This window comes from Oncorhynchus clarkii, chromosome 15, assembly GCF_045791955.1.
Source record: "Oncorhynchus clarkii lewisi isolate Uvic-CL-2024 chromosome 15, UVic_Ocla_1.0, whole genome shotgun sequence".
In the NCBI taxonomy this organism is placed as follows: Eukaryota; Metazoa; Chordata; class Actinopteri; order Salmoniformes; family Salmonidae; genus Oncorhynchus; species Oncorhynchus clarkii.
Window position 1 is genome coordinate 1395999 of NC_092161.1, and position 21587 is coordinate 1417585.

Genomic DNA, 21587 nt, shown 5'->3' on the forward strand with positions numbered 1-21587 from the left:
GGGAATCGAGGATAGAGTAGCAGGATGACGAGACATGGGACTGGAGACAGGGACCAGAGTCAGAGAGGGCAGAACAGTAGCGGAGAGGAAAACAGCGTCAGGCAAGGAAAACAGGCACAGCAGGATAACAGGATCTGAATAGTAACAAACGGCTAGAAACGTAGACTGACTGAGCAGAGATTACGATATGGCCGCGTGGAAGAGGCAGGGCTGAGTATTTGTAGAGGTCTTGATTATGGATTATGGAACAGAACATCTGCTCTGACTCCAGCACACCTGTCTCCGCCCACACAATCACACACACACAAACAGAGCGAGAGAGGGGGAGGGAGAGAGTCCCGGTGGAGTGACGGCAGGTCAAGAAGACACAAGACGAGCCGTAGAGGGCGTTGCAGGAGCAATGTGACACTATTCTCTATCATGTCCAACAGAAATAACTTCAAATGTATAAAATAAATCAAATTGTTTGCACTCATGACCACTGGTTTCAATTACATTTTCTGACAATTTACAAGCAAATACTTTATGAATGTATATTTACAATTCAACTTGCAAGGTTGCTAGCCAACTAGGCTGCTAACGTTAGCCCTACTATCCTGTTAATGTTAGTCCTACTAGCCTGCTAACGTTACATTAGCACTGCATGAGTCAGCCAGTTGCTGTCAAAACCTAGCTTACAGCTACATTTAAGTAAACCAACGTTTTGGAAATACATAATGTCATCTAACCAGTTATCAAATAATCTTACCAATATATGCAGTTAACACAGGCCAAACTTGATCCTCCAGAAAGTGAAGAGCAACACCTATGCAGCTCAACTACACAATACACTTTTAAAACCGCGTTCGACAGGATAACCAAGACAGACTGACCAGCTCAAATGCACAATACACTTTTAAAACCGCGTTCGACAGGATAACCAAGACAGACTGACCAGCTCAACTACACAATACACTTTTACAACCGCGTTCGACAGGATAACCAAGACAGACTGACCAGCTCAAATAGACAGAAGCCTTCAATATGGCAGACCAATCCAAACCCCTGTCTCAGCATGTGGGGGCGACAGGGTAGCCTAGTGGTTAGAGTGTTGGACTAGTAACCGGAAGGTTGCAAGTTCAAACCCCTGAGCTGACAAGCTACAAATCTGTCGTGTTCTACCCCTGAACAGGCAGTTACCCATTGTTCCCAGCCTGTCATCCTAGGCTGTCATAAGCATTTGTTCTTTACTGACTTGCCTGGTTAAATAAAGGTAAAAATAAATAAAAATGTCCAGCCCACTCGTTATCTCAGGCAATCATGACTAGTGGGAAGGTTGCTCACTTTTTCTGTGGCTTAACCAACAAGGCTTTTCATTTAACAATGCCATTCGTATTTACAGATTGTTATTAAGCCACATGAAAGTTAACATGTTCGAAAAGGCATTTCTGCCCAAAAAAATCATTTTGATAAAATATATATTTTTTAAGTTCAAACAGCTCTCCTGTGAAGTCGTGACTTCCGACATACGTATAGTTTCCTGAAGACAGTGATAGGAGGAAGGGTCCAGACAGATGAAAATGATCACAACAGCACTGTCAGTCAGCTACTGTAGTGCACTAGTACTAAGCCAAGGTTGAAAAACTGTGGTAGCCTACTTCATGGAGATCATGCGGAATCTGATTGGTTGTTTACATCACACCTCCTCGTGATAGGTGGATTATAGCTCACCACTGCCAACACTCGGTCTGCATGGCTAGTGGCCAACATTATCCTGGTTGTGCTAGCTAACGCCAGAGTAGATTCTCCATATGACATTGAGACATAGTGCATTGTGGGTAGTTTAGAAGATAATCGGAAGTAACTTAATAATAAATAGGTAAAACCCCCAAAACACAACTATGTTTTTAGTTCTAGGTAACCATATCGTGACTACAACTAAAACTCATGGTTCCTACCCTAACACATTACAACCTGTTTACATTGGAACTGGCCCACTACAACAGAGGATATGTTGTTTCACATCAGAATGGAGGGAAATGTGTTGGGCCCTTCAACGTTAAATCTGATGTAGATGTTGATGTAGATGAATGGTACAGGTGTATGGTACAGGAGCCTATGCAGAGTCGCCATAAAACGCTAACATCCGCTAACATCAACCTAACTTGCTCAGGCATCTTTCTATGCCTACTACGTTAGGTTAATGATACAGTAGAACTACTCACAGGTCTGGTTACTCTGATAGGGTAGCAGTACTCACAGGTCTGGTTGCTCGGATACAGTAGCAGTACTCACAGGTCTGGTTACTCTGATATAGTGGCTGTACTCACAGGTCTGGTTACTCTGATATAGTAGCAGTACTCACAGGTCTGGTTGCTCTGATATAGTAGCAGTACTCACAGGTCTGGTTACTCTGATATAGTAGCAGTACTCACAGGTCTGGTTACTCTGATATAGTAGCAGTACTCACAGGTCTGGTTACTCGGATACAGTAGCAGTACTCACAGGTCTGGTTGCGCTTGAATGTCCTGTGTGACTCGTGCCACATGGTTGTACAGTCCTCCTGCAGCTTGTAGAAGCGGTTCTTCTTCCAGGAGGAGGACCTTACCTTCAGCAGCTCTCCCCCCACCAGCAACAACTGGAGGTCCGCATCTCTCTCTAACCCTAGTGGGGTCACACAGAGGTTAGATGTCACAGACAGATGGACTCTTCACAACTACCGTAACTATGGTAAACCCATCTGGAATGGTAATAAAGGAAGCCCTTAGGTATTCATGTGTTGGGATGGAGCAGTGTGGTGTTGGAATTGTGGTGAAGGGTGTATACTGTAAAAGCTGCAGATTTTCCATCAGAGCTTTCACATGGTCAGATGAAGCTCAATGATCTCACCAGTGGCTGCTTACAACCTGTGTGTGTACGTGTATTGCTTGCATGTGTTTGCGTGTGTGCATGTTCGTGGTTGCAACCACGCTTCTGCAAAGCATCCTGTGTAGAACATCTGAGACAAATATTCCAGGTCAGTCGAGTCAGACAGGAAGTGAAAGCAAAAGGACCCCTCCACCCCAAATATTTTCCTCACTACCACTCAAGATAGACTATGAAAATGAAAGATGCAGTAGTACAACGAGCAGCAGGAGTTAGAGGCAGCAGTCAGCGGGCTGGGCTGGACTAGGCTGGACTGGGCTGGGCTAGACTGGGCTGGACTAGGCTAGACTGGGCTGGACTCGACTGGACTGGGCTGGACTAGGCTGGACTAGGCTGGACTGGGCTGGGCTGGACTGGACTGGGCTGGACTGGGCTGGGCTGGACTGGACTAGGCTAGACTGGACTAGGCTAGACTGGACTAGGCTGGACTGGGCTGGACTAGGCTGGACTGGACTAGGCTGGACTGGACTAGGCTGGACTGGGCTGGACTGGGCTGAACTAGGCTGAACTAGGCTGGACTAGGCTAGACTGGACTGGGCTGGACTAGGCTGGACTGGCCTGGGCGGGACTAGACTGGGCTGGACTAGGCTGGACTGGCCTGGGCTAGCTTGGGCTGGACTGGGTGGTCCACATTCAGAACCACCCTGTCAGTGCTCGCCACTCCTGGGGCGTGGGCACAACAACAACATTGTAGACATTTTTACAAGGTCCCGCAACAGACTGACAGAGGCTGTTTATGAATCTAGCTGGCATGAATTCCGAGAGGAGGAGGAAGGCTGGGCACTGGGAAATAGCTGAGTTTCAGACTGCCTCTGTAGGGTTTTGGACCGTAGTCTGAATTCACTCAGTAGCTCTGTTGTTGTTGACTTGTTTGATTACAGGACTGCTCACTTCTGACCCATACCATTATCAACACAAAACATGAGCTTAGATAAGCTAATATTGTGTGATTCAGTCTTTGCCTGTGTTTCAAAATTCGTACTTGTGTTCTATCTAAAGTGTATAGCGAGGACAGAAGCTAACTGTCATTTTTCAAATGTGATTCAAACCTAGTGACTCAATGCCCCATAGTAACAGAAAACCCCATTGTGACACAATACCCCATAATGACACAATACCCCATAGTAACACAATACCCCATAATGACACAATACCCCATAATGACACAATACCCCATAGTAACACAATACCCCATAATGACACAATACCCCATAATGACACAATACCCCATAGTAACAGAAAACCCCATAGTAACAGAAAACCCCATAGTGACACAAACCCCCATAGTGACACAAACCCCCATAGTGACACAAACCCCCATAGTAACAGAAAACCCCATAGTAACAGAAAACCCCATAGTGACACAAACCCCCATAGTGACACAAACCCCCATAGTAACAGAAAACCCCATAGTAACAGAAAACCCCATAGTGACACAAACCCCCATAGTGACACAAACCCCCATAGTGACACAAACCCCCATAGTAACAGAAAACCCCATAGTGACACAATACCCCATAATGACACAATACCCCATAATGACACAAAACCCCATAATGACATAATGACTCAATACCCCACAATGACACAATACCCCATAATGACATAATGACTCAAAACCCCATAATGACACAATACCCCATAATGACACAAAACCCCATAGTAACAAAAAAACCCATAATGACACAATATCCCATAGTAACACAATACCCCATAATGACACAAAACCCCATAATGACTCAATACCCAATGAAGACACAATACTCCATAATGATATTGGTCCAGATCTATTACTGGGTGACACCCTGACCCAGCAGTAGTGATTGGTCTAGAACTATTACTGGGTGACACCCTGACCCAGCAGTTGTCACCTTCTCAGGACTCGGCCAAACCCAAACAAGTACTTGACGAATCTGTGACACAGGCAACACCCGTTCTGCCTGTCACATTCTGTTAATGGTACCCAAAGCACACACATCCCTGGGTCGCTCCTCTTTTCAGTTCGCTGCAGCTAACGACTGGAACGAGCTACAAACAAACACTCAAACTGGACAGTTTTATCTCAATCTCTTCATTCAAAGACTCAATCATGGACACCCCGCCCCGCAGGACGCCTTTTGCCTTTTGGTAGGCAGTAATTGTAAATAATAATTTGTTTTTAACTGACTTGCCTAGTTAAATAAAGGTTAAATAAATCAAATAAATATTTAATATTAAGGTACACAGAAGTAAATTAATGTATTTGGCTATTTCAGCCACACCCGTTTTTGACAGATTTATACAAATCGAGCACACAGCCATTCAATCTCCATACACAAACATTGGCAGTAGAATGGTCCATACTGAAGAGCTAAGTAACTGTCAACGTGGCACCGTCATAGGACGCTTTCTTTCCAACAAGTCAGTTCATCAAATGTCTGCCCTTCTAGATCTTCCCCGGTCAACTGCAAGTGTTGTTATTATGAAGTGGAAGTATTGGAGCAACAACGGCTCAGCCGCAAAGTGGTAGGCCACACAAGCTCACAGAACGGAACTGCAGACTGCTGTAGTGCGTAAAAATGTCCTCGTATCAGCATTCACTACTGAGTTCCAAACTGCGTCTGGAAGCAACGTCAGCACAAGAACTCTTTATCGGGAGCTTCATGAAATGGGTTTCCATGGCCGAGCAGCCGCACACAAGCCTAAGATCACCATGAGTAATGCCATTCGTCAGCTGGTGGTGTAAAGCTTGCCGTCATTGGACTCTGGAGCAGTGGAAATGCGTTCTCTGGAGTGATGAATCAAGCTTCACCATCTGGCTGTCCGACGGATGAATCTGGGTTTGTCAGATACCAGGAGAACGCTACCAGCCCGAATGCATAGTGCCAACTGTAAAGTTTTTGTGGATAAGGAATAATGGTCTGAGGCTGTTTTCATGGTTTGGTCTAGGCTCCGTAGTTCCAGTGAAGGGAAATCTTAACGCTACAGCACACAATGACATCCTATACAATTCTGTGCTTCAAACTTTGTGGCAACAGTTTGGGGAAGGCCCTTTCCTGTTTCAGCATGACAACACCCCCGTGCACAAAAGCGAGGTCCATACAGAAATGGTTTGTCGACATTGGTGTGGAAGAACCTGACTGGCCTGCACAGAGACCTGACCTCAACCCCATCGAACCCCTTTGGGATTAATTGGAACGCAGACTGCAAGCCAGGCCTAATCGCCCAACATCAGTGACCAACCTCACTAATGCTCTTGTGGCTGAATGGAAGCAAGTCCCTGCAGCAATGTTCCAACGTCTAGTGGAAAGCCTTCCCAGAAGAGTGGAGGCTGTTATAGCAGCAAAGGGAGACCAACTCCATATTAATGCCTTCCCAGAAGAGAGGAGGCTGTGTTATAGCAGCAAAGGGAGACCAACTCCATATTAATGCCCATGATTTTGGAATAAGATGTTCGACAAGCAGGTGTCCACATACTTTGTAGTGTATCTTTAATTTTCTCAAGTATGACAACTGTGTACGTTTTCCACCATCAACGCAACAGTCTAAAGACATTGTTATTGAGAGACGGGTTGATCACCGTTTCCTTACAAGGCATCTAGAGGAGGGTAGAAGTGTTATGAATTAGTACCACCTCCGTACTTACAGAGGTTCTGAAAAGACCAAAAGATTCAGATTCATTAACCTGGTACCGGCCATACATACCCATGTTTCCCGTTATCTGTCCTGAACTCTGACCTCTGACCTGACCTGAAACTGTGCATTATAACTCCCATCATTTACCTTTTACAGTGACAATAACACTCTTATTTGCTGTATTCCTATGGAAGTCATGGAATTTGGCCAAGACAGTGTCCAAGGTATTAGCAAAGCAAGGTGAACTTGATCAAATGATTTTGGTTGGCAGAATGTTTTCTTTTGCAATGACATTTGTTGACCGTGTCTGAAAGAGATATTTTTTTTGTACACAAATTTGTTTACATTCCTGTTAGTGAGCATTTCTCACAGGTGTGGCATGTCTAGAAGCTGATTAAACAGCATGATCATAACACAGGTACACCTTGTGCTGGGGACAATAAAAGGCTACTATAAAATGTGCAGTTGTCACACAACACAATGTCACAGATATCTCAAGTAGAGAGAGCGTGCAATTGGAATGCTGACTGCAGGAATGTCCACCCGAGTTGTTACTGAAGGTAAATTTTTCTACCATAAGCCGGCTTCAATGTCGTCTTACAGAATTTGGCAGTAGCAACTGGCCTCACAACCGCAGACCACATGTAACCACGCCAGCCCAGGACCTCCACATCCGGCTTCTTCACCTGGTCTGAGGCCAGCCACCCGGACAGTTAAATAAAATTGTGGGTTTGCCCAACGAAGAACTTCTGCACAAACTGTCAGAAACTGTCTCAGGGTAGCTCATCTGCATGCTCGTCGTCATCACCAGGGTCTTGACCTGACAGCAGTTAAGTGTTGTAACCGACTTCAGTGGGCAAATGCTCACCTTCGATGGCCACCAGCACGCTAGAGAAGTGTGCTCTTCACGGATGAATCCCAGTTTTAACTGTGCTGGGCAGATGGCAGACCACCTCCAACGTCATTTTAGAGAATTTGGCAGCACGTCCAACTGGCCTCACAACCACAGACCACGTGCAGGACGTCATGTGAGCGAGCGGTTTGCTGATGTCAACGTTGTGAACAGAGTGCCCCATGGTGGCGGTGGGGTTATGGTATGGTGGTTTGCTGATGTCAACGTTGTGAACAGAGTGCCCCATGGTGGCGGTGGGGTTATGGTATGGTGGTTTGCTGATGTCAACGTTGTGAACAGAGTGCCCCATGGTGGCGGTGAGGTTATGGTGTTTGCTGATGTCAACGTTGTGAACAGAGTGCCCCATGGTGGCGGTGGGGTTATGGTATGGTGGTTTGCTGATGTCAACGTTGTGAACAGAGTGCCCCATGGTGGCGGTGGGGTTATGGTATGGGCAGGCATAAGCTACGGACAACAAACACAATTTTATTTTTATCGATGGCAATTTGAATGCACAGAGATACCGTGACGAGATCCTTAGGCCCATTGTCGTGCCATTCATCCAACTCCATCACCTCATGTTTCAGCATGATAACGCACGGCCCCATGTCACAAGGATCTGTACACAATTCCCGGAAGCTGAAAATGTCACAGTTCTTCCATGGCCTGCATACTCACTTTGAGCATGTTTGGGATGCTCTGGAACAGCGTGTATGACATCTTGTTTCAGTATTCCCATACACAGGTATGTTGTAACAAGATAACTATTTTTTTTAGACAAGCAGTTTTCTAAACTGTTTACATGAAATCTGATTATTTCCAGGGATACACAACATCCTGTAACGATTCTCCTCCTCTCCTGAGGAGTAGGAAATATCGGACCAATGCGCAGCATGGTAAGTGTCCATGATGTTTATTATAACCGGAACACTGAAACAAAACCAAAAGTAGAACAAACCGCAACAGTTCTGTCAGGTACAAAACAGAAAACAACTACCCACAACTCAAGGGCGAAACCAGGCTGCCTAAGTATGGTTCTCAATCAGAGACAACGATAACCAGCTGCCTCTGATTGGGAACCATACCAGGCCTAAACATAGAAACACAACACCTAGACATACAACATAGAATACCCACCCACATCACACCCTGACCAAACAAAAAATAGAAATATACAAAGCAATCTACGGTCAGGGCGTGACAGATACACAACATCCTGAAAAATATGTAGATATCCTTGTTAGAAAGAGTACTATATTTCCCTTGAAGAATTGATGCTGTATGTAAAAAAAAATACATCTCAACTTACACCACTCTCTCCTACAGTCTAAATATTTTTCAGGTCCATAATGTTTGGCTGTGAATGACGGATAGCATCTTCCATCTACTATATATCCCTGTTCATTAGTTACCCTTTACTACTTATCCTTCACATAATCATAGAAATGCTAGTCAGTTAAAGGGGCCGTATCTAGGCTAACATCCTAGTCAGTTATAGGGGCCGTGTCTGGGCCCCTATATGGATGAGAGTGCATCAAATCAGTGTAGAGCCAAGAGGAAACAAGCTATTGTCTTATATTGGTGAGGCCAACAGCATTTAACTTCCGTTACATCTATACAGCTATAACTTTCACATTAAATCCACCTGATTGCTAACTGGGATAGACAGGCTACCTATGGAACAGGTAAACTATCCTTTTGATGGTACAGTGACGTGATTGGGTGGTCAGGTAACTAAGGCGGGGGTAAAGGAAAGTGAAGGTGTGAAGGAAGGAGTTGGCTCCAGGGATGTCTCCTCCCCTTTCTACCTGCCTCCAGACACTAATATCTGATCTGGCTGCACACCAACATTTTGTATAATAAGGCACATTGTTCATCCCACGGGAGAAAGCATTTCCTCTGTTTATACTTACAATAATGACTTTCAGACAGAATGTTACGTGCCCTAGAGACAGGACACTAGACAACCATCTCAGACAGTCAAACAAATCACATTACTACTCAAGCATGATCACAATGCCTATTGAGGAATGGAATCAAAACGGATGTTACCTTGGTACAAGTAGATCATAAAAACATTTCTTTAAAAAAAAATGGTTTGAAATTGCGCATTTGAGTCATCCTATCCACTCAAAGAGGTGCCGAATGATCATGCATGGAAGTCGCACCTAACAGATTGTGAAGGTTCTCAACAATATGAACAGATTTCACACCATATTCCATATATCTACAGTTCAACTTACCATGTTTTTCTGCTTTACCGTTCGACTCCATCCCAAATTGACCAGATCAGTCCAAAGTTGCAGGTGCGTAAACTCCCCCCAGCAAACGCTCAAGTCTAAGGGTCTCTATGGATAAATGCGAATAGCAAAGCGGTGATAAAAAGCAGTGTGCAGGTCTCGCACCATCAGTCCGCTACAAACTTCAGGCTGCTGATGAGATCCAGACAGTGCGTAGCGCTGTCAGTAGCCTACAGCCAATACCAAGCAGCGCTGTCAGTAGCCTACAGCCAATACCAAGCATGCGCCCTGACCTGCCGCGCAGTCAGTCCACACCAACAGCACAGCCACACCGGTCTGACGGGTCCTCTTATTGACTCTGCAGCCTGGTCCACACCCACTACATGGAGTTCCTGACATTGGGGACATTCTGATATGTTGTCCCATTCATATGTTTAGTTTCTCTGTGTGTCTGACAATGCTGATTGGCTGAGCTGTTGGAGGTCATGAATACTAGCTTAATGCAGTAAAATACAGTATATGTTTATTTCCCAAATGTATCCGTTTTAAATACTTGTAATGATGGAGAATGAATACTATTTTTATCACTTATTAAAACAAGCCAGTCTTACGGAAAAGACTATGGTCTTAACCTGTAGGTCTGGTCTGTCTGACAGAGTGGATGTAATCCAGCACCATGGTTACTGAGTCACCTTGGTTACATACTGAGTCACCATGGTTACATACTAAGTCACCTTGGTTACATACTGGGTCACCTTGGTTACATACTGAGTCACCATGGTTACATACTGAGTCACCATGGTTACATACTCAGTCAAACTGAGCAGACGTATGTGCTAAAGCAACAGCTAACAACAGCAGGTGTTTCACGTCATACCTCGTCCATCAGACTCCAGCTGCAGTCAAATGACAAGGCAGGTATGTCTCAGCTACAGTCAAATGACAAGGCATGCATGTCTCAGCTGCAGTCAAATGACAAGGCAGGCATGTCTCAGCTACAGTCAAATGACAAGGCATGTCTCAGCTACAGTCAAATGACAAGGCATGTCTCAGCTCCAGTTAAATGACAAGGCATGTCTCAGCTGCAGTCAAATGACAAGGCAGGCATGTCTCAGCTACAGTCAAATGACAAGGCATGCATGTCTCAGCTACAGTCAAATGACAAGGCAGGCATGTCTCAGCTACAGTCAAATGACAAGGCATGCATGTCTCAGCTACAGTCAAATGACAAGGCAGGCATGTCTCAGCTACAGTCAAATGACAAGGCATGTCTCAGCTCCAGTCAAATGACAAGGCAGGCATGTCTCAGCTACAGTCAAATGACAAGGCATGCATGTCTCGGCTGCAGTGATTTGGGGTTAGGGGTAGGGTTGGGAGGGTTAAGGTTAGGGGTAGGGTTAAGGTTAGGGGTAGGGTTAAGGTTAGGGTTAGGAGTTAGGTTAAAGGGTTAAGGTTAGGGGTAGGGTTAGGGTTAGGGTTAGGGTTAGGGTTAGGAGTTAGGAGTTAGATTAAAGGGTTAGGGTTAGGGGAAGGGTTAAAGGGTTAAGGTTAGGGTTAGGGTTAGGGTTAGGAGTTAGATTAAAGGGTTAGGGTTAGGGGAAGGGTTAAAGGGTTAAGGTTAGGGGAAGGGTTAAAGGGTTAAGGTTAGGGGAAGGGTTAGGGTTAGGGTTAGGGTTAGGAGTTAGGTTAAAGGGTTAAGGTTAGGGGAAGGTTTATGGTTAGGGGAGGGGTTAGCTATCATGCTAAGTAAATGCTATAGTTGTCGGTGATGAGATTCAAACACACAACCTTTGGATTGCTAGTCACCCCCTTTTAATTTTTCCTTAATCAACCTTCAGTCTTATGTAACCATACTAAACATAACCTATTATACTAATTTCAGTGTCCCTGATTTTTGTTTACTATGTTACGGCTAGCCTTTGAGACCAGCCTGGCTGAGCTGTTTGTCACGGACATCCTCCACCTACCCTCCTCTGTCGAGGAAAAGCTGTTTCACAACAGTCACAATAGAAAGCTCTCTGAAAGTCTGTGACACGTGTCTGACACACCCTGTTTTAGACACACCAAAAATGCTTTAGGTGCTGCACTGCACTCCTCTCACAGTAGCCTATAAACTATGTAGCCTAAAGAGCTTTAATTTTCATGAAGTCCCTATGTTCATAAACGATTAATGACACACTGTCCTATTGTGAAGTAAGAGGCCCAGTGTTTAATCATAGGGGTGGCAGCTAGAGTATGAGTAGGTCAGAGAGCCAGAACTGTTACCCGTGTAGTAGGGTTAGAGGTTAGAGGTTAGGGTTAGGGTTAGGTTTAGGGTTAGTGCTAGAGTATGAGTAGGTCAGAGTGCCAGAACTGTTACCCGTGTAGTAGGGTTAGAGGTTAGGGTTAGGGTTAGGTTTAGGGTTAGTGCTAGAGTATGAGTAGGTCAGAGTGCCAGAACTGTTACCCGTGTAGTAGGGTTAGAGGTTAGGGTTAGGGTTAGTGTTAAGAGGCCCAGTGTTTAATCAGGGTTAGGGTTAGGGTTAGGGTTAGGGTTAGAGTTAGGGTTAGTGCTAGAGTATGAGTAGGTCAGAATGCCAGAACTGTTACCCGTGTAGTAGGCGTGCTGGATCATGTTGGAAACCACAACAGCTGCAGAGAACATGCTCTCAAGTATGTCTTGATTCTACAATAGTTGATTCCTGCAAAATTCCTGCACTTTTAGTCAAGCAAATAGATTGCCTGATCAGTGGCACTGGACTTACTAGGTTGGCAAATGACTGCCACATATGACAGCAACAGTATTTCATTTTTTTGTGCACATTTATTAAACACATTATTGACATCCTTGTGGCTGAACGATGAAAGATGTTTGGAAAGAAACCCAGACCTTTTCTATAGTTACCTGGCTGCCTGAAACAGAGGAGTAAGGTGCTACTTTCACACCTGGTTTGTTATTAAGGCACATGAAAGTTCACATGTTCGGGAAGGCATGTTCAGGAAGGCATGTTCGGAAAGGCATGTTCGGGAAGGCATTTTCGGGAAGGCATGTTCGGGAAGGCATGTTCGGGAAGGCATGTTCGGGAAGGCATGTTCGGGAAGGCATGTTCAGGAAGATATGTTCGGGAAGGCATGTTCGGGAAGGCATGTTCGGGAAGGCATTTTTGCCAAAAAACAGTTTTTTTTCAGAGAACATTCCTAGAACATTACCAACATTTGAAATGAACCATGTTAGTAAACTGCTCTGTTGACTGACTGGTTAGTAGACTGCACTGTTGACTGACTGGTTAGACTGCTCTGTTGACTGACTGGTTAGACTGCTCTGTTGACTGACTGGTTAGACTGCTCTGTTGACTGACTGGTTAGACTGCTCTGTTGACTGACTGGTTAGTAAACTGCTCTGTTGACTGACTGGTTAGTAGACTGCTCTGTTGACTGACTGTTAGACTGCACTGTTGGCTGACTGGTTAGACTGCTCTGTTGACTGACTGGTTAGTAGACTGCACTGTTGACTGACTGTTAGACTGCACTGTTGACTGACTGGTTAGACTGCACTGTTGACTGACTGTTAGACTGCACTGTTGACTGACTGGTTAGACTGCACTGTTGACTGACTGGTTAGTAGAGTAGACTGCACTGTTGACTGACTGGTTAGACTGCTCTGTTGACTGACTGGTTAGACTGCTCTGTTGACTGACTGGTTAGACTGCACTGTTGACTGACTGTTAGACTGCACTGTTGACTGACTGGTTAGTCAACTGCTCTGTTGACTGACTGGTTAGACTGCTCTGTTGACTGACTGGTTAGTAGACTGCTCTGTTGACTGACTGGTTAGACTGCACTGTTGACTGACTGGTTAGTAGACTGCTCTGTTGACTGACTGTTAGACTGCTCTGTTGACTGACTGGTTAGTAGACTGCTCTGTTGACTGACTGGTTAGACTGCAAGGTTGACTGACTGGTTAGACTGCTCTGTTGACTGACTGTTAGACTGCACTGTTGACTGACTGGTTAGACTGCACTGTTGACTGACTGGTTAGACTGCTCTGTTGACTGACTGTTAGACTGCTCTGTTGACTGACTGGTTAGACTGCACTGTTGACTGACTGGTTGACAGTCTGTTTGTGGTCAAGAGGTGAACAAGTTTTTTGAACTGAAGTTGGTTCTGAACGGAGGGCGTCCAGGTGCGGTCGTGTCCAGTCTGTGGGTCATGTTCAGCTGTTGCTTCGGCTTTAGAGGTCACCTTCAAGGTGAGAGACTGCTGACAATATGAATATTGACTTTGACCATTATATAGTGTTGATTTTTTAATGATTTTTTTATGTTGATTTTGTCAACCGACACCAGAAGCGATCAGGACATGCAGGTTAAAATATCAACATGAACTCTGAACCAATTATATTCATTAGGGGCAGGTCGAAAAGCATTAAACATTTGTCAATTTATCAATCTAGTTGCTGTTGCTAGCTAATTTGTCCTGGGATATAAACATTGGGTTGTTATTTTACCTGAAATGCACAAGGTCCTCTACTCCTACAATTCATCTACAGATAAAACAGTAAACAGAGTTAGTTTCTAGTAATCTCTCCTTCTTCAGGCTTCTTCTTCTTCTGAATTTATTTGGCAGTTGGCAACCAACTTTAAGGTGCATTACCACCACCAACTGGACTGGAGTGTGGACCTCAGTTCATCTTTCAATCACCCCCGTGGGTATATGCTCCTAAAATGCTGCAGTAGTTTATGTGTCGGGGGGCTAGGGTCAGTTTGTTATATCTGGAGTACTTCTCCTGTCCTATCCGGTGTCCAGTGTGAATTTAAGTATGCTCTCTCTAATTCTTTCTTTCTTTCTCTCTCTCTCTCTCTCTCTCTCTCTCTCTCTCTCTCTCTCTCTCTCTCTCTCTCTCTCTCTCTCTCGGGGGACCTGAGCCCTAGGACCATGCCTCAGGACTACCTGGCATGATGACTCCTTGCTATCCCCAGTCCACCTGGCCGTGCTGCTGCTCCAGTTTCAACTGTTCTGCCTGCGGCTATGGAACCCTGACCTGTTCACCGGACGTGCTACCTGTCCCAGACCTGCTGTTTTCAACTCTCTAGAGACAGCAGGAGCGGTAGAGATTTTCTTCTATTCAGCATTTCACTGTAAGGTCTACTATACCTGTTGTATTCAGCATTTCACTGTAAGGTCTACTACACCTGTTGTATTCAGCATTTCACTGTGAGGTCTACTATACCTGTTGTATTCAGCATTTCACTGTGAGGTCTACTATACCTGTTGTATTCAGCATTTCACTGTGAGGTCTACTACACCTGTTGTATTCAGCATTTCACTGTAAGGTCTACTACACCTGTTGTATTCAGTATTTCACTGTAAGGTCTACTACACCTGTTGTATTCAGCATTTCACTGTAAGGTCTACTACACCTGTTGTATTCAGCATTTCACTGTAAGGTCTACTACACCTGTTGTATACAGCATTTCACTGTGAGGTCTACTACACCTGTTGTATACAGCATTTCACTGTGAGGTCTACTACACCTGTTGTATTCAGCATTTCACTGTAAGGTCTACTACACCTGTTGTATTCAGCATTTCACTGTGAGGTCTACTACACCTGTTGTATACAGCATTTCACTGTGAGGTCTACTACACCTGTTGTATACAGCATTTCACTGTGAGGTCTACTACACCTGTTGTATTCAGCATTTCACTGTGAGGTCTACTATACCTGTTGTATTCAGCATTTCACTGTGAGGTCTACTACACCTGTTGTATTCAGCATTTCACTGTGAGGTCTACTATACCTGTTGTATTCAGCATTTCACTGTGAGGTCTACTACACCTGTTGTATTCAGCATTTCACTGTAAGGTCTACTACACCTGTTGTATTCAGTATTTCACTGTAAGGTCTACTACACCTGTTGTATTCAGCATTTCACTGTAAGGTCTACTACACCTGTTGTATTCAGCATTTCACTGTAAGGTCTACTACACCTGTTGTATACAGCATTTCACTGTGAGGTCTACTACACCTGTTGTATACAGCATTTCACTGTGAGGTCTACTACACCTGTTGTATTCAGCATTTCACTGTAAGGTCTACTACACCTGTTGTATTCAGCATTTCACTGTGAGGTCTACTACACCTGTTGTATTCAGCATTTCACTGTGAGGTCTACTACACCTGTTGTATACAGCATTTCACTGTGAGGTCTACTACACCTGTTGTATACAGCATTTCACTGTGAGGTCTACTACACCTGTTGTATTCAGCATTTCACTGTAAGGTCTACTACACCTGTTGTATTCAGCATTTCACTGTAAGGTCTACTACACCTGTTGTATTCAGCATTTCACTGTAAGGTCTACTACACCTGTTGTATTCAGCATTTCACTGTGAGGTCTACTACACCTGTTGTATTCAGCATTTCACTGTAAGGTCTACTACACCTGTTGTATTCAGCATTTCACTGTAAGGTCTACTACACCTGTTGTATTCAGCATTTCACTGTGAGGTCTACTACACCTGTTGTATTCAGCATTTCACTGTAAGGTCTACTACACCTGTTGTATTCAGCATTTCACTGTGAGGTCTACTACACCTGTTGTATTCAGCATTTCACTGTGAGGTCTACTACACCTGTTGTATTCACCATTTCACTGTGAGGTCTACTACACCTGTTGTATTCAGCATTTCACTGTGAGGTCTACTACACCTGTTGTATTCAGCATTTCACTGTAAGGTCTACTACACCTGTTGTATTCAGCATTTCACTGTGAGGTCTACTACACCTGTTGTATTCAGCATTTCACTGTGAGGTCTACTACACCTGTTGTATTCAGCATTTCACTGTGAGGTCTACTACACCTGTTGTATTCAGCATTTCACTGTGAGGTCTACTACACCTGTTGTATTCAGCATTTCACTGTGAGGTCTACTACACCTGTTGTATTCAGCATTTCACTGTAAGGTCTACTACACCTGTTGTATTCAGCATTTCACTGTAAGGTCTACTACACCTGTTGTATTCAGCATTTCACTGTGAGGTCTACTACACCTGTTGTATTCAGCATTTCACTGTGAGGTCTACTACACCTGTTGTATTCAGCATTTCACTGTGAGGTCTACTACACCTGTTGTATTCAGCATTTCACTGTAAGGTATACTACACCTGTTGTATTCAGCATTTCACTGTGAGGTCTACTACACCTGTTGTATTCAGCATTTCACTGTGAGGTCTACTACACCTGTTGTATTCACCATTTCACTGTGAGGTCTACTACACCTGTTGTATTCAGCATTTCACTGTGAGGTCTACTACACCTGTTGTATTCAGCATTTCACTGTAAGGTCTACTACACCTGTTGTATTCAGCATTTCACTGTGAGGTCTACTACACCTGTTGTATTCAGCATTTCACTGTGAGGTCTACTACACCTGTTGTATTCAGCATTTCACTGTGAGGTCTACTACACCTGTTGTATTCAGCATTTCACTGTGAGGTCTACTACACCTGTTGTATTCAGCATTTCACTGTGAGGTCTACTACACCTGTTGTATTCAGCATTTCACTGTAAGGTCTACTACACCTGTTGTATTCAGCAATTCACTGTGAGGTCTACTACACCTGTTGTATTCAGCATTTCACTGTGAGGTCTACTACACCTGTTGTATTCAGCATTTCACTGTGAGGTCTACTACACCTGTTGTATTCAGCATTTCACTGTGAGGTCTACTACACCTGTTGTATTCAGCATTTCACTGTGAGGTCTACTACACCTGTTGTATTCAGCATTTCACTGTGAGGTCTACTACACCAGTTGTATTCAGCATTTCACTGTGAGGTCTACTACACCTGTTGTATTCAGCATTTCACTGTAAGGTCTACTACACCTGTTGTATTCAGCATTTCACTGTGAGGTCTACACCTGTTGTATTCAGCATTTCACTGTGAGGTCTACTACACCTGTTGTATTCAGCATTTCACTCTGAGGTCTACTACACCTGTTGTATTCAGCATTTCACTGTAAGGTCTACTACACCTGTTGTATTCAGCATTTCACTGTGAGGTCTGCTACACCTGTTGTATTCACCATTTCACTGTGAGGTCTACTACACCTGTTGTATTCAGCATTTCACTGTAAGGTCTACTACACCTGTTGTATTCAGCATTTCACTGTAAGGTCTACTACACCTGTTGTATTCAGCATTTCACTGTAAGGTCTACTACACCTGTTGTATTCAGCATTTCACTGTGAGGTCTACTACACCTGTTGTATTCAGCATTTCACTGTGAGGTCTACTACACCTGTTGTATTCAGCATTTCACTGTAAGGTCTACTACACCTGTTTTATTCAGCATTTCACTGTGAGGTCTACTACACCTGTTGTATTCAGCATTTCACTGTGAGGTCTACTACACCTGTTGTATTCAGCATTTCACTGTGAGGTCTACTACACCTGTTGTATTCAGCATTTCAATGTAAGGTCTACTACACCTGTTGTATTCAGCATTTCACTGTGAGGTCTACTACACCTGTTGTATTCAGCATTTCACTGTGAGGTCTACTACACCTGTTGTATTCAGCATTTCACTGTGAGGTCTACTACACCTGTTGTATTCAGCATTTCACTGTGAGGTCTACTACACCTGTTGTATTCAGCATTTCACTGTGAGGTCTACTACACCTGTTGTATTCAGCATTTCACTGTAAGGTCTACTACACCTGTTGTATTCAGCAATTCACTGTAAGGTCTACTACACCTGTTGTATTCAGCATTTCACTGTGAGGTCTACTACACCTGTTGTATTCAGCATTTCACTGTGAGGTCTACTACACCTGTTGTATTCAGCATTTCACTGTGAGGTCTACTACACCTGTTGTATTCAGCATTTCACTGTGAGGTCTACTACACCTGTTGTATTCAGCATTTCACTGTGAGGTCTACTACACCAGTTGTATTCAGCATTTCACTGTGAGGTCTACTACACCTGTTGTATTCAGCATTTCACTGTAAGGTCTACTACACCTGTTGTATTCAGCATTTCACTGTGAGGTCTACACCTGTTGTATTCAGCATTTCACTGTGAGGTCTACTACACCTGTTGTATTCAGCATTTCACTGTGAGGTCTACTACACCTGTTGTATTCAGCATTTCACTGTAAGGTCTACTACACCTGTTGTATTCAGCATTTCACTGTGAGGTCTGCTACACCTGTTGTATTCACCATTTCACTGTGAGGTCTACTACACCTGTTGTATTCAGCATTTCACTGTAAGGTCTACTACACCTGTTGTATTCAGCATTTCACTGTAAGGTCTACTACACCTGTTGTATTCAGCATTTCACTGTAAGGTCTACTACACCTGTTGTATTCAGCATTTCACTGTGAGGTCTACTACACCTGTTGTATTCAGCATTTCACTGTGAGGTCTACTACACCTGTTGTATTCAGCATTTCACTGTAAGGTCTACTACACCTGTTGTATTCAGCATTTCACTGTGAGGTCTACTACACCTGTTGTATTCAGCATTTCACTGTGAGGTCTACTACACCTGTTGTATTCAGCATTTCACTGTAAGGTCTACTACACCTGTTGTATTCACCATTTCACTGTGAGGTCTGCTACACCTGTTGTATTCACCATTTCACTGTGAGGTTTACTACACCTGTTGTATTCAGCATTTCACTGTAAGGTCTACTACACCTGTTGTATTCAGCATTTCACTGTAAGGTCTACTACACCTGTTGTATTCAGCATTTCACTGTGAGGTCTACTACACCTGTTGTATTCAGCATTTCACTGTGAGGTCTACTACACCTGTTGTATTCAGCATTTCACTGTAAGGTCTACTACACCTGTTGTATTCAGCATTTCACTGTGAGGTCTACTACACCTGCTGTATTCAGCATTTCACTGTGAGGTCTACTACACCTGCTGTATTCAGCATTTCACTGTGAGGTCTACTACACCTGTTGTATTCAGCATTTCACTGTGAGGTCTACTACACCTGTTGTATTCATCATTTCACTGTGAGGTCTACTACACCTGCTGTATTCAGCATTTCACTGTAAGGTCTGCTACACCTGTTGTATTCATCATTTCACTGTGAGGTCTACTACACCTGTTGTATTCAGCATTTCACTGTAAGGTCTACTACACCTGTTGTATTCAGCATTTCACTGTGAGGTCTACTACACCTGTTGTATTCAGCATTTCACTGTAAGGTCTACTACACCTGTTGTATTCAGCATTTCACTGTGAGGTCTACTACACCTGTTGTATTCAGCATTTCACTGTAAGGTCTACTACACCTGTTGTATTCACCATTTCACTGTGAGGTCTGCTACACCTGTTGTATTCAGCATTTCACTGTAAGGTCTACTACACCTGTTGTATTCAGCATTTCACTGTGAGGTCTACTACACCTGTTGTATTCAGCATTTCACTGTGAGGTCTGCTACACCTGTTGTATTCAGCATTTCACTGTGAGGTCTACTACACCTGTTGTATTCAGCATTTCACTGTGAGGTCTACTACACCTGTTGTATTCAGCATTTCACTGTAAGGTCTACTACACCTGTTGTATTCAGCATTTCACTGTGAGGTCTACTACACCTGTTGTATTCAGCATTTCACTGTGAGGTCTACTACACCTGTTGTATTCAGCATTTCACTGTGAGGTCTACTACACCTGTTGTATTCAGCATTTCACTGTGAGGTCTACTACACCTGTTGTATTCAGCATTTCACTGTGAGGTCTACTACACCTGTTGTATTCAGCATTTCACTGTAAGGTCTACTACACCTGTTGTATTCAGCAATTCACTGTAAGGTCTACTACACCTGTTGTATTCAGCATTTCACTGTGAGGTCTACTACACCTGTTGTATTCAGCATTTCACTGTGAGGTCTACTACACCTGTTGTATTCAGCATTTCACTGTGAGGTCTACTACACCTGTTGTATTCAGCATTTCACTGTAAGGTATACTACACCTGTTGTATTCAGCATTTCACTGTGAGGTCTACTACACCTGTTGTATTCAGCATTTCACTGTGAGGTCTACTACACCTGTTGTATTCACCATTTCACTGTGAGGTCTACTACACCTGTTGTATTCAGCATTTCACTGTGAGGTCTACTACACCTGTTGTATTCAGCATTTCACTGTAAGGTCTACTACACCTGTTGTATTCAGCATTTCACTGTGAGGTCTACTACACCTGTTGTATTCAGCATTTCACTGTGAGGTCTACTACACCTGTTGTATTCAGCATTTCACTGTGAGGTCTACTACACCTGTTGTATTCAGCATTTCACTGTGAGGTCTACTACACCTGTTGTATTCAGCATTTCACTGTGAGGTCTACTACACCTGTTGTATTCAGCATTTCACTGTGAGGTCTACTACACCTGTTGTATTCAGCAATTCACTGTGAGTATTCAGTCTACTACACCTGTTGTATTCAGCATTTCACTGTGAGGTCTACTACACCTGTTGTATTCAGCATTTCACTGTGTTGAGCATTTCACTGTGAGGTCTACTACACCTGTTGTATTCAGCATTTCACTGTGAGGTCTACTACACCTGTTGTATTCAGCATTTCACTGTGAGGTCTACTACACCTGTTGTATTCAGCATTTCACTGTGAGGTCTACTACACCAGTTGTATTCAGCATTTCACTGTGAGGTCTACTACACCTGTTGTATTCAGCATTTCACTGTAAGGTCTACTACACCTGTTGTATTCAGCATTTCACTGTGAGGTCTACACCTGTTGTATTCAGCATTTCACTGTGAGGTCTACTACACCTGTTGTATTCACCATTTCACTGTGAGGTCTGCTACACCTGTTGTATTCAGCATTTCACTGTGAGGTCTACTACACCTGTTGTATTCAGCATTTCACTGTAAGGTCTACTACACCTGTTGTATTCAGCATTTCACTGTA

General features: G+C 43.8%; 1 protein-coding gene across 3 annotated transcripts in view; it reads right to left on the reverse strand.

Moving 5' to 3' along the window:
• LOC139366863 (1-phosphatidylinositol 4,5-bisphosphate phosphodiesterase delta-1-like) overlaps positions 1-9975 on the reverse strand; it is a 77785-nt gene extending 67810 nt beyond the window's left edge. The window contains exons 1-2 of one of the 3 annotated variants that reach the window (XM_071104557.1): positions 9655-9975; positions 2485-2643 (exon numbers count right to left, since the gene is read on the reverse strand). In XM_071104557.1, coding sequence (XP_070960658.1) covers positions 2485-2643; positions 9655-9685 — 190 coding nt within the window. In that variant the 5' untranslated portion in view covers positions 9686-9975. The remainder of the gene's footprint in view (positions 1-2484; positions 2644-9654) is intronic. The other 2 variants (XM_071104558.1, XM_071104559.1) reach the window with 2 other exon arrangements.
• Positions 9976-21587: the final 11612 nt, after the last annotated feature.